Source organism: Aspergillus multicolor (assembly GCF_047715735.1).
Source record: "Aspergillus multicolor strain CBS 133.54 unplaced genomic scaffold BDW74scaffold_1, whole genome shotgun sequence".
Classification (NCBI taxonomy): Eukaryota; Fungi; Ascomycota; class Eurotiomycetes; order Eurotiales; family Aspergillaceae; genus Aspergillus; species Aspergillus multicolor.
Genome location: NW_027395952.1, coordinates 3,115,541 through 3,142,876, shown reverse-complemented (window position 1 = coordinate 3,142,876; position 27,336 = coordinate 3,115,541). Strand labels below are relative to the sequence as shown.

The following is a 27,336-nucleotide window of genomic DNA, read 5'->3' as shown; positions in this document are numbered from 1 at the left end:
TTGTATATGTATATATATGATATATGTGTTTCATTTCTTTTTCAGCTGAACTCGGAAACATTGGAGTGCCATTTTTTTCTTTTCTCTTTCAGAGTTTCAATCTCGGCGTATCGAAACGTAGTCCCAAGGACACTTGTTTCACCCGCTTCGAGAGTATATTGCTGCCTCTCATAGAAGGCGATGCGGAATGATACCCAGCAATCGTGCTCAGTTGGGTTAAACGTTCATTGAAGAAGAGGTTTCCAGCTGATCTCATCGCTGACATTATCGTCAAGTAATCCTGTCAACGATGATGATGATGATGATGATGTGTGGGGATCCTTTGCGACAATCTCTGAAAGGGGGGCATGTCTGTGTGTAATTTGAATCGTGCGTTGGGCTGCTGCCGGGCTCTGGTCCAAGCCGAGTGAGCTGGGTTTAGGGGGCACCGGCGGTGCGATCTTTTTCGAACCATTTTCAGTTCCTCGTGGGACAGGCTGTGGAGGTTGGGGCTTATCCGGTGCGGTCATACTCCTGGGCGGAAATGGAGGTTTTTCAAAGCCCACGTCGCAGGTATCTGTAAACTTTCTTTGCGCCATGGTCATTGGAGCCCATTCGAGACTCTCTACGGGAGAGAAAGGATTAGAAGTCCGATGGGTATCCAATATGTAGCCCTTGGCTGGGGGGCGTATGGATGACCTTACGGGAGCTCCTGCGAATCGTTAAGCTGAAAACACAAACAAGATCATGGGTCGACAAAAAGCCTACCGTTATCAAGCCACCATTTACGATGATCTGAGCTAGGTGGAGGAAGTCCAGTAGTCGTTGGCTCAATTGGAATAAGAACACTGTCACTCACGCCAACAGGCCGTGGCCGGGTTTCGAGGAATTGCGAGTTACCTCTGTGGCGAACGTGGAGCGAGTGCCTCAAGTTCTCTTTTCGAAACTCATCGACAACACTAATTGTACATGTGAAGTTTGCCCAGACTGGACGATGGTCAGAAAGTCGCAAGTGGGAAACACTGTAGTTTAACTGTCTCAAGTCGGACCCCCTCCACAGTATTCTGTCACACCATGCGGGAATCCGTGCTTTTTCCCTTGGATAATTTTAGTTTCTGCAACGCTTAGAGCAATGAAACTACTCACGATGTGTCATAGGTGTCTTCTCCAACGTCATATTTGTACGTTGGCGGAAACGTGACATGACCCTCATTATAGAATTGGAAAGCCCGACCCGCGAGCATTTGAAGATTTAGCTATACTGCTAGTTAGTGCGGGTGTAAGCGGATGGTGAAAACTACTCACTTGGTCATTATCATAGAGCTTCTGGAAATTGGCCTGTTGCACAAGGTCCCTAACAGTCTGATTAGGTAAACCGATTCGATAATTGAAGTCGCCCAGCCATATAATGGCATCATGGTCTTCGATGGAGCGATTCCTTTGAAAGTGGAGTCCATGACAGATAGTTTCATAGTCATTGTTCCGCTCGTCATAGTTCGCAAAGCCAGCAGCTAAATGGGCCGTTACAAAGCAAAGCCTGGTATTTGAGTACTCGAAGCGAATGGCACAGCCTCCTTTGTTTCCAGCCATTCCAGAAAGCCCAGTCTGCAAGAGGGTTTATTAGAGAGGTGAAATCAAAAAACAAGTTTCAACCCACTTTCTTAACGCTTCCTTCAACGTTTTTTATATTCTTGAGTATATCCTCACGCACGTAAATCATCAAAGCCGCCCCAACAAGCTGGCCCGATCGTAAAAGAACATATTTTGGTGTTCCCTGAGCAGCTGCGCGTTGATTCAAGCAATCCATGACGGCAAGCTCCCAGGATTTGCGGGTTGTAGGGTCTGTCGACATGATCTGCTGGGGACTCAAAACAACGATCTCTTGGAACGCAACAGCAAAGACAGTCGGGTCCGTGTGTTGGTCAGTATCTTTCGGAAACAGCCAAGGGCTTAAGTCAGTATCTGGTCCTAGGACTCGCCCATTAACATTGAATGTTCCGGTCCAAATGTTGGTCGATCTCCTGGAAGTGAACTCTGATGCTCTTTGATCAAGCTCGCTAGACACCAAATCATTGATTGGGTCATAAAGATGCACGGGCATCTGGCCAGGCAGACGGCCTAACAATAAATCTATTGTCCTCTGTCGAGCCTTGTCGGAAAAATTGTTGATATACAACCTGGTGGCGGTTTTACGCGCGTCTGCTAAGGCACCTGCTAGAGACATCTTGCCGTGACGCGTATATGAACTCCTAAGAGCGCCAGTACCAGCATATATCTTGGATAATGCATCCCCATTATCAGCCCAAAGCGTGGAGTGTCGAAGTCGAACCTCGGAGCTTAGCACACTGTTTTCTTGCAGCAGGAACGATTCAAGAGCCAGCGAACTGATGATGGTCTGCACAAGGTTAGTTCGGTCGAGGCAATCTAAGCAATTGGTGCGGAATATGCCCTCTTGCTGTAGAATTGTAGTGGTGCCTCCGGAGACGCTGTCATTCTTCGCAGACGAACGACCTTTCTTAGAAAGAAAGTACGCAAAACCGTTTAGAGAAGGTATGAGCTCGTGCTTGATTTCGTTCCCGGCCCCGTACCCCAAAGGACCCCGAGCCTCTGCATGGAAATCAAACTCCGTAGTCCTTAACAAAGCGTGATCTGAAATTGAACTTTCTGCTGAAAGTTTCCTCCTTATATGCTCCCGAAATCTCGTAGAAAGCTCAACTTCACCTGGTTTCAATTGACTAAGAAGGTTGACAACGTGGACAGCGCCGTATTCTAGCTCCAAGGACTGGATATGCTTATGAAACGCGTATTGAGTAGCCTCGATAGATCGCGTCACTTCGATTTTCTGCTGGCCCGGTAAAAGCCCCGTGGCTTGCTCCCAAAACACTGGCACCGAGCCGCGAACCTGGACATAAGAGAAGGCGATCCCCGAAGGTTCGCAGGCCAAAATTGTTTCCGTCTCGACAAAATTGGCAACATTTCCATCATCGTCGAGACCACGGGCATTGAATCGAGTACCTGCTCGCCGAGAGGACAAACGGGAGATTAGGGTTAGTAATGAGGGCAAGTGTGTTTTTTGTACTGAGGATAGAACGTTGACAGCGGCTGGAATGGCCAGTGTCCCGCAAAATCCCCGAACCACACATGTGAGAATCTGAGAGGAATCGAGAAGTTGTTTTTCACGTGGCGATAGATGAGATCTGAACAACAGGAGAGGCTGAATCATGTACGCGTTCCACAACACGTCTTTATCGAGGGAGTCGATGTCAAAAGCCGCCGACTTGTCCGAGCTGAATGCAGATTAGTATACGTCCTTTTCTTTCCTTTTCGTTTCTTTTATTGAGCTGTGAGCCTACCGGTCTTGCAGACGATCCGTAAGATTGAAGTCAAGGCTGTAGTAGAAGCTACCATCACTCAAAAGTTTCTTGAGAGATAAAAAGGGATTTCTCGTCGGGTCCGGTCTAGCATCAGAGCCTGAATTTGAATAGAAGTCGTCGTCGGCTAATGAAGGTTCAATTTCATAACTGAGACTGGACTCGTATTCTGAGCGATTTAAACAATCTTCTTCGGTTAGATAAAGAACGACAGCAACATGCCAAAGGTATCTTACAGAAATCTACGTCTTCAATTCTTAAGACAGATTCCCCGGGCCTGACAGTGGCAGCCTTGGAAGAACGCGTAACAACGCTAATAAACACATCCTGATCTATGGTGATCAGTCCAAGGATACCATAGCCAGACCCCATAGGTCGGTAACCTGTCAAGTCTATAGAAGATAGACTAGCAAATTCCACAAAGCAGCGCTGAGTGTCGGGATTCGGCGGGCAGTCAGTACCAGCTGATTTCACTAAGCTATGCTGGAAGATCAACGCATCGTCGGATATGACCACAAGAAGAGTGCGGACAGGGTGATCCCGACTAAAGATTCGAGTAGTAGGCATAGTGAAGTAAGAGCTTGATGGCTGCTGACCATCGCAGACAATCGGGCAGCAGAGATTTATTGAATGTGCGTTACTTCCTGCCCTTTTGCATATCAACCGGACGCGCCTGTGGCTTGTCAAAGAGCCCTGGGTGGGGAGGCGAGAGACAGGCGGATATGAAATCGCAAAGCGATTAACAGCAGGTTTGAAGGGCTGAATAAGTGTAGAACTGAGTAATACTGGTGATTGCTCAAGCCACAAATGACACGTTTTGAGGACTAATCAAATAGACAAGATGGAGAGTGACAAACGGTTGAGCTTTCCTAGTTCTGAACGTGGGACCCGGCGCAATCTATCAAAGAATGTTTCAAGTTTCCATAGAGCGATAGAGAATACTAAGTAGAGGGCGATCATAAAAGGCCGTGTAGATCAGGAAAAGCCGTGTATCAAAATAATGAGAGAACAAGAATTAAACTAGGCAGTTGTGCATGGTAAGCGAGATGAAAAGAGGTACCTAGAGTATATTCTTGTTTGTCTGTGGCTAAAATATGGCGAGGTACGAAACTCTTGATACATCAAGGTCCGCTCTAGATTTTGAAATTGTGTCATAGAGAAGCGTATACCGCGCATATATTGCAACCAGCAGTCTTGAGGCTCTGACTGAGTTGCGGAGGTAGTAGTCGGCCTGGCTTGACTACTTGCGGAAAGCGGTAAGAATAGGTGAGTGATACCGCGGCAGGAATTTTTCCTTGCCCCATTGTAAATCTAGTCGCTATGAACCGTAATCACAACAAAAACCTTGTGGGCAAACAGCAATCATAAAGCTGACAGTGTTTCCATTTGGTCAATTCATTAATTGAATTCTCTGTCCTATCAAGTTCATCCTGTGTCGGCCCCTTTCTTTTTGTGTGGTCTCCATTTGTGAAAGAAATGGGTTTGGCGGCACCCCGGAAGTATGTGCTGCTGAAGGTATAAGCCAACATTTTGCTGATAAGATTGTGAACAGGAGAACCAAAATTTCTCATGATCCCAATAATACAAATTGGACGCGGTCAACGAGTGGCTTCGGACATAAGATTCTGAGTTCCCAAGGATGGACACCGGGAAGTTTCTTGGGAGCTCGCAATGCCACACATGCTGATATGTTTACTGCTGCAAGCGCGTCGCATATCAGAGTCATTGTGAAAGACGATACTCTTGGTCTCGGGGCGCGGTCTAAACGGGACCCGCTAGACGAACCAACCGGCCTTGACGCATTCAAAGGTCTGCTTGGTCGACTGAATGGAAAATCGGACGCCGAATTACAAATCGAGCAGAAAAAAAGGGACGATGTGAAACTCGCTCGTTATGCTGCTACCAAATGGCAGGCTGTTAGATTCATAAGTGGTGGTCTGTTGGCGCAAGAAAAAGAGGAGAAGACCATCTCCGCAAAGGCTAACAATCCTCCGGCGGACGCGAAAGAGACACTCCACCGTACATCAGAGGTGGAGATGAACGTCACCGATAAATACTGTCGAAGGGATGTATCAGATGACAAGACTGAAACTACCGAAGCCTCTGAGGATTCGGAGTCTCATAACCGGCGAGACAAAGACAAGACGAACAGAGACAGCAAAAAGGACAAGGAAAGAAAAAAGAAGAAAGGTAAAAAAGATAAGAAGGATAGAAAGGTCGTGAAAGAGAAGGAGAAAAAGAGAAAGCGTGCAGAACAACAAGAAGTCTCTGACAACTCTCTGCAAGGGCAAACCGCGAAGAATGGCACACACTCTAGCAATGAGCAGGATCAGCTCCAGCCAAATACAGTGAAGGAACGTCGACCACCTGGGAGACATATGATTAGAGGGCGCTACATTGCCCAAAAAAGGAAGGCCGTGATGGATGAGAAGTCTTTGAACGAGGTAATACCCATGTCATCCATTTCCGAAGAGTGCTTGAGACTAACGGAGCTAGATCTTCATGGTAAAATCGTAAACAACCCTTGTATATAATCTCCATATGGTATATACCCCATCCTAATCAACCTAGGGATCACCCTTTCGAGTTTAGGCCTCCTAAAATTCGTATAGATAATAGTGTGCATATGGGTTATTCCTAGGCCTCTTTCTATGAGGTACATGTAAACGATTTTGGACAACCAAAGTGTAGTCAATAATGTAATATGTGTCAGACAGAGACGGGCTTGGATTAATGACTAATCACCATACGAAGTATGACGGCATTTATATCCAAATCCTTGGGAAAAAAGTGTCTGAAGAATCATCGCAAAGAAGGCCTTCATCTTGCCTTCTCCTTGATTGGTTACTTAAGGCTAAAGAGGCTTTGTATTACAATCATTGTGTTATACCCTGGAAACTGTCTGAATGGACGAAGATCAAGCGACGCAAGGACCTACTATCATGGAACCTGACTCCACAACATACCTTTCCCATCACGACAAGTCAGCTTTTGCAAATACGCCACGTGTGAATCAAGCGCCTACTGAGGGTGGTGGGATTGCAGTGGATGACTTGTGGAAGACACCGAACCATGCGCGTCGGTCAACCAAGGTCACCAAGTCGGAAACCGCTAACCGAGCTTCGAGAGGTTATGAAAAATATGGGTGTGTTAGGGATGCCCCGCAACTTGAGTGACAATGTATACTGATAAAGTAACAGAATTCACTGGGCACCACTTAATATTCGACTTGAGCGACGTCTGCAGACCCTTGTGGTCCTATGCCATACCTTGACCATTGCTATATGCCTCGGAATTTTCTTCTTCACCTGTGCTATTCCATTATCATGGCCCCTACTGGTGCCTTATCTCATCTATATATCTTTATTCTCGAATGTTGCTATGTCAGGCTCGCTGAAGTATCGGAGTGAACTTCTGCGATCACTCCCTATCTGGTCACTTTACGCCTCTTATTTTCCGGCCCGCTTACATCGCTCGGAGCCTCTCCTGCCGACAAGGAAGTATATATTTGGGTATCACCCGCATGGGATCATATCGCTCGGCGCATTTGCAGCCTTTTGTACCGAGGCGCTCGGTTTCTCGAAGCAGTTCCCCGGCATCACTAACACATTACTGACCCTGGACTCCAATTTTCGAATACCATTTTACCGAGAATATGCACTGTCAATGGGCCTGGCTAGTGTCTCGCGTGAATCATGCGAGAATCTTCTGACTAAAGGTGGAGTAGATGGCCAAGGCATGGGCCGTGCTATAACAATTGTTATAGGCGGTGCACGGGAATCACTCAATGCATCACCAGGCTCATTGCAACTTATTTTGAAACAACGTATGGGATTCATAAAGTTAGCCATTCGCACCGGTGCCGACCTTGTACCGGTGTTGGCCTTTGGGGAGAATGATCTTTATGAACAGGTCCGCTCGGATAGCCACCCTCTTATCCACAAGTTTCAGATGCTGGTGAAACAGACCCTAGGATTTACCATCCCACTATTCCATGCTCGAGGCGTCTTCAACTACGACGTTGGCTTAATGCCATACCGCCGCGCGTTGAATATCGTTGTTGGTCGGCCCATTCATGTCGTTCAACAACAAGACCGAAATAAGATCGATGACGACTACATCAACCGACTTCATTCCGAGTATGTGGCGGAGCTTGAAAGGCTCTGGAAGGAGTGGAGGGACATTTATGCCAAAGACAGAGTCTCTGAAATCGAAATTGTGGCATAATAGATATATGCCTTTCTCGGGCATAATCGATCTTCTCTTGTCTAATAAAAACCATGTGAATGCATGGATATACTGTTTTTTATGCGACGCGTCAACCGCTAACTGTACTGAGCTCTGCGGAGATGCTATGCTATGTAGAATATACATATAAGACAGGATCAAGTGTTTAAAGTGTTAAAGCTTCAATCGAGCCGAGGTTTGGAGTAGGGCAACCAAGACTGTCGCGGACAACATTGCATGTTCTTTCCTGGTTGGGTAATATACATGCTTAATACTGGAGTCCAGATTCCAGGAGGACAAAGATGATTGAGATCTCTGACAAGAAGTAGAAATGATCATTGTCCTGTTCATCTGGAACAAATTTATGAGGAAAGCTTGCCATTGAGAACTAGTGCAAGACCGAAATGATAAAGATGGCACATAAAAAAGACAATCTGGGTATCTAAAAAATCATCACAAAGAATACTGACGGACCAACAGCTCATGACAAACACCAGGTTTGAATCTGCTCTGCAACAATGATCACAACCACAACAAGAAGTGACGCAGTCAGATGTCCGGGCGACTGCTCGAGAGCACCGTGCTTGCTGGCCCAGGACTCTGAAGTGGAATGGCCGGGTTCGAATCGGACACCCTTCGACTTTCCGGGGCTACTCTGACGCTGCCGCGGGAACCTTTAATTAAATGGCCACTTTCAACACGATCTTGAATCATCTCATCAAGAATCCGGGAAACTTCGTCCATGCTTTTTCGCTTTATTCCAGGGTCGAGCTCAGCCGATGGAGTTGGCCGCTTGATCCCTGAATCAGGGGCCGGGGATTCTAGGCCAGGAGAACTGGTGGTTCCCTTGTCCTTGGCAACAGCCGGTTGGGTATCTAAGGTGAGCTGCGCCAGGTCGCGATGTCGAGCAGCCGAGCGAAGGGCAGTAAGCATGCGATCCTTATCGTCCAATTGAAGGCGGAGCTCGTTGATTTCCATGTCCTTTTCTCGAAGCTGGGCAACAAGGTCGCTATCATCCGAATGTTTAATACCCATCGACATGCGAGAGTGGCTAGAACGCCGAGCCTGAAGCAGCCGTCTTTCTAGGGTTGCGATGTATCGATTCTTGTCTGTGAGGTCGGCCTGAAGAGCGGTGATCTGTCTTTGAGCGCTTGCTTTCCCATCCGCAAACTCACCCATCGTATCCTCCTCATCCTCATTACCTAGTTGCAAGTTCATAGGAAATTCCTGGCTATTAACAGAAAGGAAAGAAACCGGTCGCATGAACGAATGCCCGTAACCGCCGAGTGTGGATTGACTCACGGAAGAGCGCAGAGACCGAGAGCCCGGCTCTATGGAAGACAGTCTGGATAGCCGGCCAAGAGCAGACATGGCGCCCTGTGTATTGACGCCAGTGGATTTCGAGCTTAGAATGAGCCGATTCAAGTGCTCTATCCGTTCTTTGAGTGCAGTTCGCGCTAGCTGCATTTCCAGCATCTGCTCCTCATGGCGCTCCTGTGCCTCCTGCTCCAGTTTCTGTTCTTCTAGTTTGAGCTCTTTCTCGGCTTGGACCTTCGTTTGACTTTCCAATTGACCACGCAAAGCTTGAATTTCCATACGGTACCGTTCGAGAAGCACGCGGCTCCCTGCGTCACCACCACCGCCACCAAACGCCTCTTCTGCCCTTTTGGCATGGCTGACAATATTATTTTTTGCCCGAGCAGCAAACTTCAATGTGTTCAAAGTTTCCCCCGAATTTGCATTCATCATGCTGCCCAGCTGGACGGTACAAAGAATACTGACCAAAGAATTACCAGATAAAGCTGGCTGCAACAATCTCGTCAGTTTACTATCGCGAAAAGGCAGGTGCTTTCCTTCTGATTGGGAAGCGTTGCCTTTGGTCTCCGACAATCTCGAAATGATATTTCCGAGAGTCAGAAGGCTCTTATTGATATGTGCACCTTCTGTACGTCGCTCCTTATCATCGGCCGCTCGCTCGGATCCTGCGAGATCGATCAAGCTCAATGTTGATACTCGGACCCCGCCGGGGGCTAGGCCGGATCTTCTGTCTTGTGCAGTACCTGTGGGCACTCGCTCCCTACTTTCAACAACAATTTGAACCACTGCATGACTTCGCGAGCTGCGAGCATTGAACTGAGTACTGCCTGTCCTCCTTGCGTGGTCACCTCTTGCAATAACGCGGAGAAGCTGTGTTGGACTCTGCACAATTTCCTCTTTTAACGGCGTTGCATATACACCCCGTTTGCTGTCTTCACGTAACTTAATTTCCTCCTGTGACGCTATAGCCGAACTGGCGGAGAGGAGGTCGTGGATCTTCTCATTGTAGATTTCAAGGTAGCTGACGCGAAGTAAAAACTCCCGATGTGGGGTCTCTCTGATGAACGAGAATATGTCCGTGATGGCCAACGGTATCACTCCGGGAGAAGTCGCAGTTCCTTGCATAGAAAAAGTTTTGCCAGTCCCGGTCATACCATAAGCAAAGACTGTGCCATGGTAACCCTCCATCACTCTTCTAACCAGACGTTTGGCGGCGGAGTCGTAGACGCGAGCGTTATTTTCGATGGCCGAAAAGACGTTGTCTAGTATAGTTAGCATGACCCAAGTCTCTAATGATAGTGGCCTACCATAGTAGTAATCTCCGCCCTCCTTGCCGTTATACACAAGCAAGCCACGACGAGAATCTACCATCCATTCGGGATTGGCCGAGCTCTCGCCGCTGACATTTGGCCTCACTCTGACACTGACTATGACATTCCCCTTGGTCTCCTTCGACCTAGCATTGGATCTTGAGGTCCCAGTTGTTTCGTCGCCTTCATCAAAGGTAGTGGCGCTTGTCGAGTAAGATCCTTCTGCAGAGGAGCTTCTGCTCTGCGAAGGTGAACCCTCCAATTCTGCGTGCGGAATGGATTTTCCCTCTCCTCCCACACTCAGTAATGAATGAGTCTTCGAACTCCTCTGACTAGCAGTGCCAACACTAGGACGCGAGCCCCTCTTTGACTTGATGCTTCCTGACGACTGTAAACCGTGAGGGGCCGCCATTGACGATGCGGTGGTAGGCCGACTTCCAGGCCTGGGTGGTTGAGGGAATGCCGCTATGCTGATTGTTCTCCGCAGAGATTTGTCGGGACTGCTGGGGATTCTGGCCGTAGAGGCTGATCTGGTGCCGCTAATATTGGTTGCTGAATTGGATAGTGGTGATTTGCTAACTGTCGGTCTGGGACTAGAGGGTGTGCGCAATTTGGAGGGAGATGCTGCCCTTGAGGACTCGGCGGATGCAGGTAGGCTTTTTCGCGATTTCGGTGCTGGCAGCTGGGGTAATGCGCCCATTTGTGGAGGGGCGGCTGTCCTCGGTGGCTGTGGCAGTGTAGACATTGACCGTAGCTTGATGACCAAATGTCAACCAGGAGGTCGTTAGCCTATGTATGCCCGATGCTGAATGGTATGCGCTCAATGCCGAAGAAGTCCTGAGGCCATCGGTTAAACAGTTAAGGAGGTAGACTTGGTCACGAAAAGCTGTAATTGGCGCAAACAAGTCAGCTAGTTCAAGGCGAGATTAAGATACGATTGCCATTTGTTGTTTGTGTATAGACCAAGGTAAATGCTTATGACATTTCCAAGGCCTAGGAGGGGCTGCTTCACTGCTCTGAGCGGAGATATATGGCGCGCACAGCGACGTACGATCAAAAACAAGAGAACTCACGTATCAGGGTCGACGTTCCCGGAACCAATTCTCTTTGGTCGCCTGCGTGGCAGCTTGAGATAAAATCGAGAGCGTGGGACCGAGAAATCGCTGGAGCCACGAGGGAAGATAGTGCCAGGAGATGACGATTCCTGCTGAAGTTACCGTACAAGAGCTGCGTTTCTATATAAACAGCGGGTGATGCTGGTATCCCGTCCCTGTGACTTCGCAAAATGGGATAAATAAAGGCGCCCCTGGTTAAGGGCAACGAGGAGAAAACTGAAGGGAAGTGTCCTTCCAAGTGCGCTCTGCGAAACAGGAAAGACAAGAGAGAAGCGGAAGATGAGAGTGCTGGACGGGTATCGCATTGTTGTGCTATGAGCAGTACCCGGTCTGTAGTTGTCACCCCACATTTGCTGGGCCGTCGAAGAGCCTAAAGAGGTTGACCCCGGTTCCCTCGATTCCCCTGAAGTTTGTCTACATGTTAGACTCGACTACAAGGGCTACTGCTTGTGTAGGCAAGGAGCGCGTCCTGCTGGCACTAAGTTTGTAAGTGCCTTTTGCACATTCGCAGTTATTCATACGCCGTGTATTCCCCTTTTAATTCTGCTTCCTTCTCGTTAGGAGAGACTCACACTCACCCCCTCTGCGATCCCCTTCCTGCCTACTCCGTACTCGTGTTCCAGTACGATTTGTTTCATTCTGCCTTATGTCATCCATTATTACTGATGTTGGTCCCATGGAAACAAGGGTCCTCAAGTCTCGAAACAATTCTTACTCTGTATCATCATCATTACCAGAAAGCGCATGCTCGACCCGGACGGCCATGCAGGCTTACGGAGTCGGCCTGCTGCGTATATATTGGGTTCGACCGTTAGAGTCCGCTTGCATCCAGGCGTCTCCGAAGCACAGACTTGATCATTATTATTAACATCGTTGTGCTTCTTACCGTATCCGGCATAGGTTTGTTGATCTCACTATGAGGTCTTTCTGTCTCAACCAATAGGAGGACACATGTACCTCGATAAGCCCCGATTTTACCCCTGGCGCCAACGAAAATTAAAACACAAGGGAGAAAGGGGGAGCATTTATGCCTATGTGAGATTCTGTGTCATGACCAGAGTCACGAATTATCATGGGCCGGCGGAGTACATAGTTCACTCTAGAATAGAGTTCCCCTTAGTACGTGCGTGGAGTTAGACATGCCACAGTTAGTCCAGTCCGTATCTGACTCCGGAGAAGCTTATAATTGCTCGTGGAGTTGGATTATTGGGCTAGGATAAGATGGCATGGTGCACTCCTATGACACGAAACTTGAGCTGCGGCTCAGAAGAACAGCATGTTACTGCCCACTATCATACCTTTACGGAGTGTTCCCAAGGCATGATCTCGGGTTGCATGCAGTCACGCATCAACTGTGTCTGATAACTCACGGTTCCAGTGCCCTGCGAAAACACAGGTAGCTAAGTGAAATGTTAATGTGACCTGGACGTTTCTGCACGTGTTATCAATTCTCTGTTCGTGTAGGTGCAGTTAGCACGGGGGATGTAGCACACCTCTGATCAAAAGGCTAGACCGAGGAACGAAGCCCGTATGACTTGTGCTATCCCTTAAGGGCACCGAAATCCAATTGCCGAGCGGCATTCTTGAACTGATCATCGATCTCTCCGCCACGCCTCGTCAAGTCATCTCCCATTTTTTTTGTGCCACCGGGTTTTCGTGGAAGATCTTCCTTATTCGTTGGCCTGGGTTCTGCGGTCCACCAGCTGTGCTGAAGGGCTTGGTATGCAGTGCTCCTCTTCCTTGGATCTAGGGTACACATAGACATGAGTAGATCTGCGCCGATAGGACCAGCTGTAGGAAATTGCCTGAGGAAGAACTCTCGGCCCTGCGTTGGCACGGTATGATTATTATCCGGAGGAATGAAGTTTGGTAGCTTTGATACGCCAGGCCAGTTCTCTTCGGTTGGCGTGCCAAAAGCTTCGCATATTTTAGTGATTTGATCAAGATCCGAGTTTCCAGCAACGAATGGCACTCGTAGAAGAAGTTCCGCGAATACCATCCCCACAGACCAAATATCTACAGCGCCAGAATATTGCCGAGCACCATAGAGAAGTTCAGGCGGCCGGTACCATCGTGTAATGACTTGGTGCGTCATGTTCGAATAAGGGTCCGCAAATGACCTGGCCAGACCGAAATCCGCCAACTTGACTTCTCCGTCCGATGCGATAAGCAGATTGTTCGGTTTGATATCTCGATGCAAGACAAAGTTCTCGTGACAGAACCAGACCCCCCTGGTCAACATTCCCATCCATGCTTTCACATCAGCAGCACCATAATGGATATCGCTGTCTTTGATGAGCATCTCCAAGTCACCGCGAGGTAGATATTCTAGAACAAGGTTGAGATTTTGATCCTTAGACGAGAATACATCATGCAGCGCGATGACGTTGGGGTGGGAGAGCTCCTGGAGATATTTGACTTCGCGAATTGCGTCCATAGATAATCCATCTCTGTACTCCGTATTGACTTTGATTTTTTTTATCGCCACAAATGATGTGGGATCCGTACGGACGTGGCCGAGATAAACCACAGCGTATGTACCTTCCCCTAGTTTCTTGGCTAAAAAGAAAGGTAAGCTTGTATATATGTTTGTCACCGAGGTGGATACCTTTTATGTATTTGTGCCTGACCTCATCATTCATCTGTTCCGTAATCTCACGATCAGCAACTTCATCGCTGGTTCGTTTTCGAGGCGACTGGGGAGCTAGAGGCGAGACCGCCATTGTTTCTGTAGCAGCTCAAATGAGCTAAGGTCACACTTGTCACCCGGTCAAGTCTTTGAAGCGAGGAACAAATTTCAAGGCCGTCTCTGCTTCGCTAACATAGAACCTATCCAATGAACAGTTCAGGATGTCCCAGCAGCGAGATCTTTCTGAGAATTGGCTATTTCGAACGGGTCGTCAAGAGGTTGATATTGGCGGAGGTACAGCAATCGTCGGAGTATTGTTATTCCCGGGAACTGTTGAGCTCTGCCAAAATTTCGCTCCACATCATCATAACATATCCAAACGACAGCAGGACTGACGGGCGAACCATTTTACTTTATAATCTGTTTCTGCGCCCTCGGCCCTCAGTACATTTGCTGCCGTTCAAATCTCGCCAGAGCACTCCTACTACTGAGCAAATCCAATAACCGTGGCATGCCCTCTAACCAGCATGGCACTTCGCAATCCATTCTCAATTGCTCGTCCTTTCAGGTCGCTGAATTTAATGCAGCAATGCCTACGGAGCTTACACACTGAATCTAAACGCGCGCGCCTTAAGCCCGCTCCTCTTCCAACGCCATTTGTCCCTAATGTCGAAACCTTCCTCAAACTCATCGGCCGCGATATGTCAAAGCATGCCAGCAAATTCCCCTCCTGGGACAAATTATTCTCCATGTCTTCCACCGAGCTTCGAGATGCAGGGATCGAATCAGCAGAACAACGACGCTATCTCATCCGGAAACGCTCTAGGTTCACAAAGGGTTGGTACGGTCCTGGCGGAGATCTTGAGCACGTTGTGGACGGCGCCGCACAATTACGGGTTATGGAGGTTCCTTTCAACGCGTCGGCGATGAACTCGGAAGCTCGTGGTTCCACCAACGTTGACTTGTTGAATCATTCGGCTACTCTTACTCCGGGAATGCGGCGGGCCATCGTAAACCTACCACCGGATGCCATTGAATACAAACACGATCCGTCAAAGCAGCTCAAGAGGTTCAAGGGCATGAAGATTCATAATGGCGTATATATTGCTGGCCCCTATTTACAGCCAATAGCAGGTACCAATGGCAGCGCAGCTATAATCAGAGTTGAGGAAGGAATGTGGGAAGACAAATTGGGGCACAAGGTTGACGGGGGTGAGAGAAGACGGGCTGAAGTCAGAGCCAAGAGAAGAGCTGAGGAAAGGAGAAAAGGTCGGGCTTGAACACTCGTCCTATTCAATGGACGTCTTTGTACTATAGTATTTTTCCATGGAAAACTGTTTTCAATTTCTCTAAGTAAACCCAAAGTCGAGTTTTGTACATGACATCTCTTGATACCCGGGTACATGATATTCCGTCAATTATAATAAGTCTAGATAGAGATAGGGATAGGTTTGTGGGGGTCAGGATTGAGCTGTGAAAGGTAGGCCAGCATGATGTACAATATATTGTCGCAGGATGGAATCAACCACTTCCTCCTCCTGTTTCTGGCACCGAACGATGCACTTTAATAAATTCATTTGCTCAGCCCTTTTCTAGGGTGTAGGAAGAAGCGTCAGAAAGGAGCATGTGCCAAGCAGGTCCAGTATATCACGCCTTGGTTGCGCGTTTGCGCTTCTCGTATTGCACAAACGATTTACCTGCTGGCCTTGAGAACAAAGACTGTATGCAAATTAGCCGCGAACCAGAATGCTAAGCCATCCCTTGAACTCACCGAGTAGTCTGTTTCTGGGACGGATGTTTTGTCCGATTCAGACACGGTGTTAAATTTGAACAGCCGCACCAAAGCGGCAGTGATAGTGATAAGTTGAACGTAAGCAAACTGCTCACCAATGCATCGGTGTCTCCCAGCACCGAATGGAAGATAGGGACTATTGGTTCCCTTGCTGACAAGACCATAGCCGTAGTCGATTTTTTCCTCATCCTCGGTAGAGTTCGCAATCGGGTTCCCATCCCAGCGGTGAGGATCCCACTTCAAGGGGTTTGGAAAGAACTCATCGGACCTAGCGGTAACTCCAGGAGACGAAAGCACGTTGTGTGATGTTGGAATGACATAGGAGGTTCCAGGTACCGGCATCGGGCTTTTCACTGCTCTGATAATGGAGTGAATAGGTGCATGAATGCGCAATGTCTCTTTGATGATTTTGGAGTGAAGTTCCAGTTTTTGAAGATCATCGTACGTCAAATGCATGTCAGACCCCAGAACCTTGAGTTGTTCTTGATAGAGCTCCTCCACGATTTCCGGGTGCCTCGCGAGATGAAGGAGAATCCACGAAAGCGTAGAGGAAGACGAATGTTGACCAGCCATCAGGAGCGCAATCATCATGTGAGCAATTTCTTTGTCAGGCAACGGCGTACCGTTTTTATAAACGCAGGACATGAGGTTCCAAACCATGTCCTCGGAGTCCTTCTTGTCACCGGTTTTGCGACGCGCCTTAATGATCTCTGTATAAGTCTCTGCCATTTTTCTCTGAGCAGCATCACGTTTCCGGTTGTGTGGAAGAGGCGCGTAGGGCAGCATGAAGTTGATGGGAGCAAATCCCATATCAAGGTCGTGATATAAATCGGCGAACGTTGAATCAAATTTGTCGCGTACCTCCTTTCCTTGGAGAGAACGGGAGGCAGTATAAATCGTGATCTCGGCAACTGTCTTAGACACATCAAGGACGCCTTTCATACTTTCGAAAACCGGGGATTTCTGAGCGAAATCCTCTACCTCCGCAGTAATCAACCGGACATAGGAACGGAGCGCGTCTGAGGTGAGGCCGTATTTCACGAACTAGCCTTATCAGCATGAATAGACAATGACAATGATAATGACAGTGACAGTGACAATGACAGAAATACCTTCTTCTGCTCCATGAGTTTCGCATTAGGACAGTCGTATACAACGTGACGTCCAAAGACAGGGGTGGTCAGCGGAGAGTAAACTTCCTCAGCGCACACATCCTTGAGCTTTCCATTCAAAATGAAGTCGTTGCCCTTAGTACCAAGATAAACGGTGGTCTTCTTTCCTAGAAGAATGAATGTGAAAATATCTCCGTACTACCAACGAGTTAGAAAATGTACTGCGTAAAGGCAGCCATACGCACTTTTGCTCGACAATCGAAAAAGAACTTGTAGGGGTCAATGCCGTAGCTGATAGTACTACCAACAAAGGGAAACCAGTGAAACACGACCGGGGGCTCATTAGGGGTTTTGAAGATAATCTGTCGCAAGACGTTCACGACGACGGCGAGAACGACAATGCAAAGCAAGCCTAACCCAGACAGGGCCCAAACCGGCAGGCTTGAGCAACGTTCACAGACATTATCGAGTACAAGCGCGACGAGACCCATGGTAAAAGAACCAGGCGCAGGGAGTCTTGCCAGGAAGGACAGCAAGCAATCAATGTGAGTTGGAGGCCTGCAAGAAAAGGAAAAGTTGGCATGGATCCGATCCGCGCCCGGGGCTGGCGCTATTAATTATTTACTAAAGCTTGCCCCCTGTTCGCCCGCCCCTGGCTATCTGCCGTCACCTCACGCCACACCAGGCCGGCCCCAACCCCAGGCCCCAGGGACCACTGGGATCATCCACGACTCACGGATTTTGCTCTACGGAGTACTACGAAGTTTAAAACGTAGAATTGCACTTCATAATGTGCAGATTTCTAGTAAACTACTCCGGAGTAGTCAACAGATTATCTCCAGCGGCAGACTCCTTATCGCTTATTGCCATTCTGTAACCACCAGCTTGGGGTTGTTCCATTGTGTAGTTGCATAAATACTTTGCCATTGAGGATTCTGGCTATTAACCTTCTGAATCCCCTACACACGATAGATACTAGAATACTTTAGCCTTCCGAGGTGGGTAAGCATTGACGGCCGATGCTGTGTAGAAGAAATGCGCTTCCAAGTGTCGCTTTCTTCGCGAAAAAAAACAAAAAAAAAAAAAAACAAAGCAAAAATTGGCGCTAATATAAGTCAATTGTACCGGCTTGTCGGGTCTTCTTCGTATAGAACAGGATCGCCGCGCTCGCCAAGGTTGACAAAATCCTTAGGACCACTATGCTCATTAGGAGAGGCTTCATGTTGTCGAGTGGTCTTCAGGTTGTGCATGCGCTGACCTGCTGTGCCTGCTAGGTTTACCTGGCCCCCTCGAGTCCTTTGCTGGCTGAGATGAACGTCATTGATACTGCTAAGGAGCGTCCGCTCCCGCGCAATCTTTCTCTTAGAGAAGTCCAAGTTCCCCAACGCACCGGTGAGGTCGTCTGTACTATCAGCCACGCTGGCATGCTGGCATGTGAGCCATGGATGTTCAAGACACTCGTCCACGGTGATCCTTTTCTCAACGTCGACCGTAAGCATTCTGTCTATAAGATCCAAGGCTGGGTCTCCCACGGAATCCCAGTACGGAGATGGGTAGTCAAACCGCCCTAGTTTGATCTGTTGAGCTAGCGTATAAGGATTCTCTGGTGTGTAGAGCTCGTCGGAAAATGGCGGAAAACCACAGAGGCATATGTAGAGCACGACGCCAAGTGACCAGATATCAACGGCCTTGGTGTATTTTCGACGACGGGTTTCTTGCAGAATTTCTGGCGCAACATCTACAGGATGAGCAAGAAATCAATAACAGACTATCCAAGACTTACAGCTTGGTGTACCGCAGCTGTAATTTTGTCAGTGATTATGGATGCTTGGTACATAACAGGGCACATACAGCGTTGTTGTGAATGAGTCTTCCCCGATTATCTTAGCCAGACCAAAATCTCCCAGTTTTACATTTAGCTTGTTATCGGCGACTAGTATGTTCTCTGGTTTGATATCTCGATGAACGATTCCACGGTCATGCTGTCATCCTGATTAGCACAATCCGCAAACTCTCAACGACAATAGATTTTACCAGATACTTTAGGCCCTCAAAAAGTTGTCGGAATATGTGGCGAGTCTCATTCTCTGTGAACTTTTGCTTGCTTAGGATCAGGTTGAAAAGTTCACCTTCTGGGGCAAGTTCCAGCACGAGGTATACCCCGTCGCTTTCGTCAAAGGTATCCTTGAGACAGAGCAGGTTCCGGTGACTAACGCTCATTAGGAGGCCAATTTCTTGCATCAACGCGTCGTTTTGAGACTTTTGTGAGTCACCCGCCCTTTTTTCAAAAACCTTTACTGCAAATTGGGTTCCAGTGGTGCGCTCCACACAAAGGTAGACGGTTGCAAAATGCCCCTTTCCAAGCTGCTGCAAGACGCGGTATTGCTGCCGGAAACCATTGGTATTCTTTGTTCGTGGAGCCCTAAAGACGAAGCGCACCTCGTCTAAGATAGTCACCTCGTCACCGTCTTCCAGTTCGCGATGTTTATTTCGACCAACGATCGCATCATTGATGAACGTGCCATTGCTTGACAGATCCTCGAGGATAGCCACCATGTCGCCTCTTCTATTCTCCGGGAACACCAGGAAATGGCGATTGGACACGGTCGGGATATTGAGAGCCAGGTCTGGTTATATTAACAACCTTATACTCATGAGCGGCTGCTCCCACTTACCACATTCTGGGTGTCGTCCAATCAAGTAACCCCCAGGGCGCCGATGGGTCGAATTCTTTGACTGCTTCCGAGATCCTCTTTTGGGGGTAGACTTCGTCTCAGTGTCCAAACACCCATCGCGTTTTCGAAGCACAAGAGCATCCCGAACCTTATCGTCAAGTGGGATTAGGTAGCCCCAGACCCCCTCCGCAGCTTCATCTTCAACCTCGTCGGCGAAAGCTCTGGGAGGGTACACAAATTGCGAGAGAGCCTGTGTATCTCCTGGAGGGGATGAAGGCGCCTGATGGATGTCTGAATTTGATGGTGACCGCAGACGGGCTTTGCTTGGTGGAGTAGCTGTCACTTCGTTTCGTAGGTTTGTAGCCGTGGAGTCATGATGCGTTAGAGGAGTAGGGAGATATGTCTGTATGACAGGTGTCTGCAACTGCTGCTGTGAACTGATTCTCTCGGACCGTCTAGGCTTCTTTGGGTCTTGCGAGTCGGGGTCGGCAGTAGCCTGGAGGATGGGCTTATAATCAGCAGCATTCAAGAAAGCTTGGATTGTAGTGATCCTACCCTGCTGCGCTTAAGAGAGCTCTGCTCAGTTCTTGGGACCATCGCACTTTTTTGTTCACCTGCTGGCAAAATGCGTTTAATATGAAGGATAAATGCTCAAGACGGTCAAAAGAAGCTTGAATATATGCCAATGGTGGCTTTTATCCGGCAGAATGGGTGAAAGTAGTATGTTGTAACAAAATAATGGAATGAGTTCTGGGTTTGTTGACCAAATCGTGGGCGCCTGGGAAGGAAAACGCGCTACTGTTCCCAAACCAGGTACATCATCCTACGTAACCACCAGTAAACAAGATGCTATTTTTTTTTGGTACATTCGAGTCCAAACAGCAACCAATCTATTTATTCAATACAGTACAGAGAGTAGATAAAGGGATAGCTCGCTCGCCAACGCATGTATTTCTATACTGTGGTTATGGATTAGCATCCTGTACTTCTTGCTTATCTTCAGTCCTGGGCTGTCCCGAGTTCAGAATGCGGTGCTGCTAGTGCATACACTACGATACCTGGTAGCAAATACAGAGGACAAGATCAATTATTAGTCCGAGATCTATTGTAGTTTGATCTTAGATATACTCATATTTGATTATAGACGTAGTACGGAGTAAGTACAGTAGTAATGGTTGGTGAATCGTATGCGATCACCGTCGGAGACCGAGTCCGGAGCTGGACCAATGTACCTGCGCCCCACATGGATCTGTCTCCATAACGTCTCCGTACATCATCCCGAATCCCTTGGATTGATATTCCTGCCCCTGGACGCTTCTAATGACCAGGGGCTTGAAAAAAACACGACCATACGACAATCTGGTTTCCAATCAATCAAACATTGCCACTGAGGCTCACATACAATGGACGAGTGCGAATTCTAAACAAACTCTAGTTTGATATCGACCTCGCTGACAATCAAGAAGTTTTAGTCCAAGTATTCGAACCTCCGCCTTGAATAAGCTCGCAAATCTAGCCGTCAGCACCCCAGAAGACTGTGACGAGTCTGGGATTGACCAACTTACGCGGCAATGTCAGCATTTGGCAAAGCGGTCGAACGGCTCACTTAATGGCGTCTTGCACAATCAGTCTCCGGTGTCCCGGATGCCTATGGTTTGTCTTCCTATTAGAGTACCTGGGGTTGGGCTAATTAGTCAAGGATATTCGCGAGTTATGCGTCTTAGTCTCTCTCTGCAAGGCGGCCCCCTCGGTGGTTAAAGAGGAACACGCGTCGCGATTGATCTCACAACTGTCCCAGTATCTACCAGAGTCCCATGGCCAGCTTTTCCGACCTTCGCCATTCTTACACGACATCCGGCCGTCCCCATGGGAAGCTCTTTCCTACCATCTTACCTTTGCTCTGCTCCACTTGGGATCAAGTTATTCACGTTTGCGCCAGATCGTCCTTACTTCTGTGAACGGATATCTACATAACTGTGCCGAGGCAATTAAAGTCTTGGTATCAGCTCACTTTGAGGAAGACACGCGCGCTTCTGCTCATGAGTCTGTCAGTATACTGGCGATTTGTATCTCGATCGTTGGCTTTCTGGAAGCCGCAGCCACATTCAGTTCGTTCTGGACAGCCACGGAAAAGTTGCGCATGGTCGACCACTTGCGGTCGATGTTTTCCGAGAAGTTTATGGTAGCTATTGAGACTGCCTCATCTACAGTGCGCAGTGCAGGTACTGGAGATGGGGCATTACGTGATTGGAGGAGATACGCTCGCCGTTACACCACGAACGGTCGCCCTCTGGGGGCTATGCTTCTGCAGGAAGGCTACATGCGCTTCATCAAATCTTGTGTCACTTCGCTCGTTGGAGCGCAGGGCATTTCGGACGATGAGCTTCTGAATGACTACGTGGATGGTGTCGGTATCGCTAGGAGTCATGACGAGTCTGAGATATCCCTTGTCGATCGGTTAACCAGCATTATTGCTGATGAAATTCAGCTTTTGGAGGACGGCTCCGACTACTTGCAAGTTGGGTCGCCTGGGCAGCAGCGACTTGCCTTTTCTGTCAAGGCCCTGGCGTTGATGGGGTATCTCAATTGTATCATCATAAGCGAAGATACAGCGAATATTGAGGGTTTTCTCTTATGGCTGGAAGATACTCTCATAGATCCAAACCAAATGTCGTGCTTTGAACTTGCGACCACAACTTTAAAGTGTCTTACTATCATCTCCCGGATGTCTGTCAACAACGCATCCTCTGGGAGTCGTTCACTTCTGCGTTTTATTGTCGAGGGCGGTATACATACAGGAAATATAGGCCCTGTGGCTGCCCGGTGTCTTTCTCAGGTTCTCGGTGTTCTTTCTCAGGATCCTGTCATAACAACACTTTACTCCCTAGGAAATGTGCTGAGTCCAGGGTCTGGCACTGATAAGCCATACCCAGGTCAGGCGAACGGAGTGCCCTCAATTACCCAGTTCGAACAGACCAAGAATGGGAGTATAGGTTCCCTTTCCGTGAGCGAGACTGAAGACAATACGCCATACCGGACCATTATCCACGCCATAGTGACAATCGCAACCAGCTCCCATGATGAACAGATCAGCGCGCTGGCGCAGTCGATGCTCCTACAAAAGATCAACAAACTCAACACAGCAGTTGATGCCTGTATAATTAAGGAGACAGCGGCCCTCTCGATTATCACTGGTGCAGCTGAGTTTCAGCTTCTGTTAAAGTTTTATGACCGTGTTTTTCGCGATGGCATCGCGAAGGGTTACGGCAACGTGGTGAACGCAGTTATAAGTGCGATGACTTATCTTTCCGTTTCGCTGAAAAAGAACTCCCCTCTTTACAGGTTGTACCTCATTCATCTGTTGGAAAGTCTCGTCAACAAGGGAGATGCAACGGACCTTGAACATGAACGACATAAGGAAATCACCCTTGCGCCGGAGGACATAAGCCCGCTCCTAAAGCCTTTGGCACTTCTGGTATCTTCTTCGAAAGAGTCTGGAGACTTCCCGGAACATTATGACCAGGACATCTCGACTCTGTTTCGGGACGCGTGGTTCAATATCGCCATCCACGGCATTTCACTCAGTTCAGCTGTCGGACAAAGTCATCTTGAAGAGCTACGCTTGCTCGCAAAACATTCTCCCACGCTTGTGTCTGAGGATCGAATGGACATGATTGAGAGCGATGTCGAGTTGAACACGGTCCTTAGGCGTGGAATGGGTCCACAACGGCATATAGAGCAAAAGAAACAGTTGGTCAACGAGATCCCTCACCGGGAGCCCGACATAAAGCGTTTGAGCTATCCAAAGGCGGTATTCTTGAATGCTGCTTTACTGCTTGAGAATCTCCGTGCGTTCTCGGGGACCTGTACCAAGCCGTTGAGTTATTTTCGGGATCCTGCCCTGGCCACAAGCGAGATGGCAAGCTGCATGACCGCCATCGCGGATAAGGTTGTCGGCTGTTACCTTACATTGACACTCTCGGGAAGAAAGGAAAGTTTTTCTGTCCCCTATTTGTCAAAGGAACTGGCGGGCTTTTTCATAGCCTGCTGTCACCGCATAGAAAGAATCCAAAAGGTGGCAATTCTCTGTGCAAACAGAATTATAAAGGAATGTCCATCAGCCCTGTGCGATAAACACTCTCTGTTCGCATTACTTGAGCTTCTGACAGTTATATGGCGATCATGCCATGAGGAGGAACTGGACGAGTATGAATGGAAACCTTCATTCACTTCCCTAATAGGTCAAGTTAAGGTCGATCTTCCAGACAATTATGGCTACAGAAGAAGGACATTTGAGGTGTTGCTTGAACGGGCAAGGGTATGGATAACAACTGTGATGGACATTGCACCTCTTGATGTCAAAGGTCTCCTTCAGGTATGTGTTATATGAACACATGGACACAGCAGCTAATTGGATATCAGACTTATCTGTCCGCCTCTGATGATAATGATGGATATGGTGATGTTTCAATGGGCCGCTCATTTGCGCTTGAAATGGGCTCATTGATACCTCAAAGCGACCACCGGCTCGGTAAGCCCCTTGCACATGTTAAGATACAACACAGCTCACTTCAAGTGCAGGGTCTATTGAAACCCCGGGAGTGACTAGAGTCAACATTGCGTCCAATTTTATTGCCCAGCATACGGCTCGTCAGAAGTATCGGCGTACTGATGGTACTATGCCAATTTTGGAAGTTTCATCACTACCCCCGTTACAGCCCAGTAAGAGCGTGGAAAAATCACTGTTTGATATTCACAATGCGGTCCACTCGGGACGTCATGTCAAGCTCTCAGGGATACGAGATATATTGCAGCGTGCTGCTGCTCTACTATGTGGTAGCAATGCTGCTAACGTTGCAGTCGCCCACTCTCTGGTTTCGTTGCCGTTCCAGATATTTTCCAAGGAGTCCATTGAGATTGGTATCTCCCTCTGGCTGGGTGTGATGCACGAGAATCCCGGGTTGGAGCCAACAATACTGTTCGAGGTGGTCTATCAATGGGAGAACACGATCTTACGTAGACAGGGACTTTTTGATCCCTCTTTTAAGTAAGTAAAAGCATGGCCTTATTCAGCCACGTCGATATTGATGCGTGATTGTCATCCAGCCATACAGACCCCATGTATACCAAGATTGAGCTTCTACCGACAAACAAAGATTCAATGCTTCAACAACAGAAGCTGGCACAAAACATTCTTGCACCACAGTTACACATCATTCAGCTCTTTGAGAGCCATTTTAACGCCGTCCGGCTGGGAAACGCTCAGACTCAACGTCTGTTCTGCCGTTTCATTGACCGGACGACAGTTGGTCTGCTGCATGCTAGCAATCATCCTCTAGTCCGAGAATTACATTTTCGCATAGTCAACTTCTGTCTGAGGGTCCTCAGGCATTGCACCTCCCTTGACAATGTCACCCTGTGGCGATTGAAAAACCAGACAATGTCCGCTGCTCTCAGCTGGTTCACCCACCCGCCTCGGTAGGTCACCTCTCTAGCATACGACGATGGCTAATGTAGTAGATGGTCTTTTGGAGGGAACAGACTACAGCTGAAGGCCGAAGATAAGATTTTGAGTGATGTTATCACTGTATTGACCAAGATGTCCGATGTGGGTTGCAACACTCGATGGCCGTATACTTCACTTCAGGCGAAACAAGACCTTCTCCAAGTGCTTTTGGAGAACGAAAGGACAAGGCTCAAGGTCTGGTTGTTTCCGCTAGAGCCCGATCGGAAACATAATGCATCCCAATCTTCCCTCAGCAAGCATCTCACGGAGGTTCGTTTCCAAGGTTGTCCTCTATCGGTCAATCGCATGCTCTAACACTGCGTCCAGGAGAACATGCTGCGGATTTCCTGGGGTGAGAGTCCGGGCCTGGCTATCCAGCTGGCGACGCGTTTCTCGTCGGGAAAGCTTAACAATGACATTCGGAAGCTACTTCTTAGCTACCCCGAGAAAGCTATTGATGAGCCAAGCAGCCTTGAGATTCTGTTCGGATCAGCTCTGCCGGCCGATGTTTCCTCACAACTCAAGGTTGGTAAAGATATGCTACCATGGATCTTTGCTAAAGTTTTCAGTACCTGTTATATTGGGCACCCGTCAACCCTATTGAAGGCTTAACTTACTTTTTGCCTGCATATGGAAACCATCCGTACATCCTGCAATACGCAATGAAAGCCTTAGAGAGCCACTCCCTCGATGTTCGATTTTACTTCGTTCCGCAATTGGTCCAAGCTCTTCGTTATGATGCCCTAGGCTACGTCGAGCGGTACATCCTCGAAACTGCTAAGCAATCTCAATTGTTTGCACATCAAGTAATCTGGAACATGAAGGCCAACTCGTATAAAGACGAGGATTCTCAAATAGTAAGACGCCAGTATTTAAGAAAATCATTACTAACGTTAATAGCCGGATCCCCTTAAGCCGACTCTGGATCAATTCATGGATACCCTGATTACAACTTTCACCGTTGAAGAGCGCGATTTTTATGAGAAAGAGTTTTCCTTCTTCAATGAGATCACTGGTATATCCGGCAAACTTCGTCCATACATCAAGAAGAGCAAGCCGGAAAAGAAGGAAAAGATTGAGGAAGAGCTCCGCAAGATCAAGGTCGAGGTTGGAGTCTATCTTCCAAGCAATCCCGACGGCGTCGTCGTTGGAATCGACCGCAAGTCAGGAAAGCCTTTGCAGAGTCACGCAAAGGCGCCTTATTTGGCAACTTTCAGAATCCAGAAAAAACGAACCCGATGGGATGAAGATGACACCAACGGCTTAGGGTCGGCTTCTTCCAATGCAAACGAGCTCATCAAGTCTTCGCAGTATCGTCACTCGAACTCGCACCAGGAAACTTATGAGGTCTGGCAGTCGGCTATCTTTAAAGTTGGCGACGACTGCCGTCAGGATATGCTAGCTTTACAGATGATTGCTGCCTTTCGAAGCATTTTTGCCAGTATTGGCCTCGATGTGTGGGTGTTCCCATACCGGGTAACTTCTACAGCACCTGGATGTGGAGTCATTGATGTCCTGCCAAACTCGATATCTCGGGATATGCTAGGCCGCGAAGCAGTTAATGGGCTATATGACTATTTTGTCTCCAAATATGGAGGCGAAGATTCAATTCAATTCCAGGAAGCGCGGACAAATTTTGTCAAAAGCATGGCCGCCTACTCGGTCATTTCCTATCTGATGCAGTTCAAGGACCGGCACAATGGCAATATCATGTTCGATGATGCCGGCCATATTATTCATATCGATTTCGGGTTCTGCTTTGATATCGCGCCGGGCGGTGTACGCTTTGAACGCGCACCATTCAAGCTCACATCAGAAATGGTGGCCGTGATGAGTGGCAATCCACAGTTGCATGCTAGTCATGGTGGTTCCAGTGGGCGTAACCCCACGCAGACGCAACCATATCGATGGTTTGAGTCTCTGGTGGTAAAGGCTTTCTTGGCATCACGGCCTTATAGCGCCAAGCTGTCGCACATTGTGTCATTGATGCTAGACAGCGGTCTGCCATGCTTCAAGCCCGAGACGTTGAAACACTTCCGTGACCGATTCGTCCTCGAAAAAAGTGAGCGAGAGGCGGCGGAGTTTATGCGAGAACTGGTGCGCAAGTCCTATTTGAGTATGTCTACGAAAGGGTATGATCAGTTTCAGCTCCTGACAAACGGCATTCCTTATTAGAGGATTCGTGAGCCGTTTCACAGTCCCTTATCTCAATTTAATGCTATAGTGTCTATGCTAGTCAAACAATATATCAAATCTATATTCTATATTCTCTACCAAGTGCCAATGAGACTCTGAATGTCGGA

The 27,336-nt window shown here is 48.2% G+C and overlaps 9 protein-coding genes across 9 annotated transcripts; 4 read left to right on the top strand and 5 right to left on the bottom strand.

Moving 5' to 3' along the window:
• Positions 1-207: 207 nt before the first annotated feature.
• On the bottom strand, positions 208-4,143 carry BDW74DRAFT_11225 (SacI domain and endonuclease/exonuclease/phosphatase family protein). The gene is made up of 7 exons (XM_073721812.1): positions 3,587-4,143; positions 3,333-3,537; positions 1,637-3,266; positions 1,285-1,584; positions 1,126-1,235; positions 748-1,076; positions 208-691 (listed from the first exon to the last, which is right to left on the bottom strand). Exons 1-7 carry the CDS (start codon positions 3,915-3,917, stop codon positions 225-227), a joined length of 3,372 nt encoding a protein of 1,123 aa, XP_073590360.1. The 5' UTR covers positions 3,918-4,143; the 3' UTR covers positions 208-224.
• A 535-nt stretch (positions 4,144-4,678) lies between these two features.
• On the top strand, positions 4,679-6,059 carry pxr1 (telomerase inhibitor/ribosome biogenesis protein PXR1). The gene is made up of 3 exons (XM_073722859.1): positions 4,679-4,849; positions 4,903-5,794; positions 5,847-6,059. Exons 1-3 carry the CDS (start codon positions 4,827-4,829, stop codon positions 5,865-5,867), a joined length of 936 nt encoding a protein of 311 aa, XP_073590359.1. The 5' UTR covers positions 4,679-4,826; the 3' UTR covers positions 5,868-6,059.
• A 104-nt stretch (positions 6,060-6,163) lies between these two features.
• On the top strand, positions 6,164-7,664 carry BDW74DRAFT_11209 (diacylglycerol acyltransferase type 2A). The gene is made up of 2 exons (XM_073721806.1): positions 6,164-6,495; positions 6,551-7,664. Exons 1-2 carry the CDS (start codon positions 6,257-6,259, stop codon positions 7,575-7,577), a joined length of 1,266 nt encoding a protein of 421 aa, XP_073590358.1. The 5' UTR covers positions 6,164-6,256; the 3' UTR covers positions 7,578-7,664.
• A 137-nt stretch (positions 7,665-7,801) lies between these two features.
• Positions 7,802-11,573, bottom strand: BDW74DRAFT_143330 (putative kinesin family protein (KipA)). The gene is made up of 3 exons (XM_073722858.1): positions 11,256-11,573; positions 10,202-11,090; positions 7,802-10,156 (listed from the first exon to the last, which is right to left on the bottom strand). The coding sequence occupies exons 2-3, from the start codon at positions 10,947-10,949 to the stop codon at positions 8,127-8,129; spliced, it is 2,778 nt and encodes a 925-aa protein (XP_073590357.1). The 5' UTR covers positions 10,950-11,090; positions 11,256-11,573; the 3' UTR covers positions 7,802-8,126.
• Positions 11,266-11,705, bottom strand: BDW74DRAFT_11213 (uncharacterized protein). Its single transcript, XM_073721807.1, has one exon. The coding sequence runs from the start codon at positions 11,667-11,669 to the stop codon at positions 11,418-11,420; it is 252 nt and encodes an 83-aa protein (XP_073590356.1). The 5' UTR covers positions 11,670-11,705; the 3' UTR covers positions 11,266-11,417.
• An 818-nt stretch (positions 11,706-12,523) lies between these two features.
• kin28 (TFIIH complex serine/threonine-protein kinase subunit KIN28) lies at positions 12,524-14,258 on the bottom strand. The gene is made up of 2 exons (XM_073721798.1): positions 13,928-14,258; positions 12,524-13,878 (listed from the first exon to the last, which is right to left on the bottom strand). The coding sequence occupies exons 1-2, from the start codon at positions 14,040-14,042 to the stop codon at positions 12,860-12,862; spliced, it is 1,134 nt and encodes a 377-aa protein (XP_073590355.1). The 5' UTR covers positions 14,043-14,258; the 3' UTR covers positions 12,524-12,859.
• A 217-nt stretch (positions 14,259-14,475) lies between these two features.
• BDW74DRAFT_173081 (mitochondrial 37S ribosomal protein mS41) lies at positions 14,476-15,228 on the top strand (the record flags this gene model as incomplete). The annotated part of the gene is made up of 1 exon (XM_073727718.1): positions 14,476-15,228. One exon carries the CDS (start codon positions 14,476-14,478, stop codon positions 15,226-15,228), a length of 753 nt encoding a protein of 250 aa, XP_073590354.1.
• A 367-nt stretch (positions 15,229-15,595) lies between these two features.
• BDW74DRAFT_165034 (uncharacterized protein) lies at positions 15,596-20,124 on the bottom strand (the record flags this gene model as incomplete). Its single annotated transcript, XM_073726368.1, has 10 exons — positions 15,596-15,667; positions 15,720-16,784; positions 16,853-17,050; positions 17,098-17,368; positions 17,978-18,590; positions 18,636-18,652; positions 18,704-18,834; positions 18,887-19,479; positions 19,528-20,023; positions 20,083-20,124. 10 exons carry the CDS (start codon positions 20,122-20,124, stop codon positions 15,596-15,598), a joined length of 3,498 nt encoding a protein of 1,165 aa, XP_073590353.1.
• Positions 20,125-20,820: 696 nt separating this feature from the next.
• Positions 20,821-27,299, top strand: stt4 (1-phosphatidylinositol 4-kinase STT4). Its single transcript, XM_073722857.1, has 10 exons — positions 20,821-20,938; positions 20,994-21,180; positions 21,227-23,902; positions 23,950-24,058; positions 24,109-24,574; positions 24,634-25,005; positions 25,048-25,303; positions 25,361-25,558; positions 25,603-25,890; positions 25,934-27,299. The coding sequence occupies exons 1-10, from the start codon at positions 20,931-20,933 to the stop codon at positions 27,206-27,208; spliced, it is 5,835 nt and encodes a 1,944-aa protein (XP_073590352.1). The 5' UTR covers positions 20,821-20,930; the 3' UTR covers positions 27,209-27,299.
• The last annotated feature ends 37 nt before the right edge of the window (positions 27,300-27,336 follow it).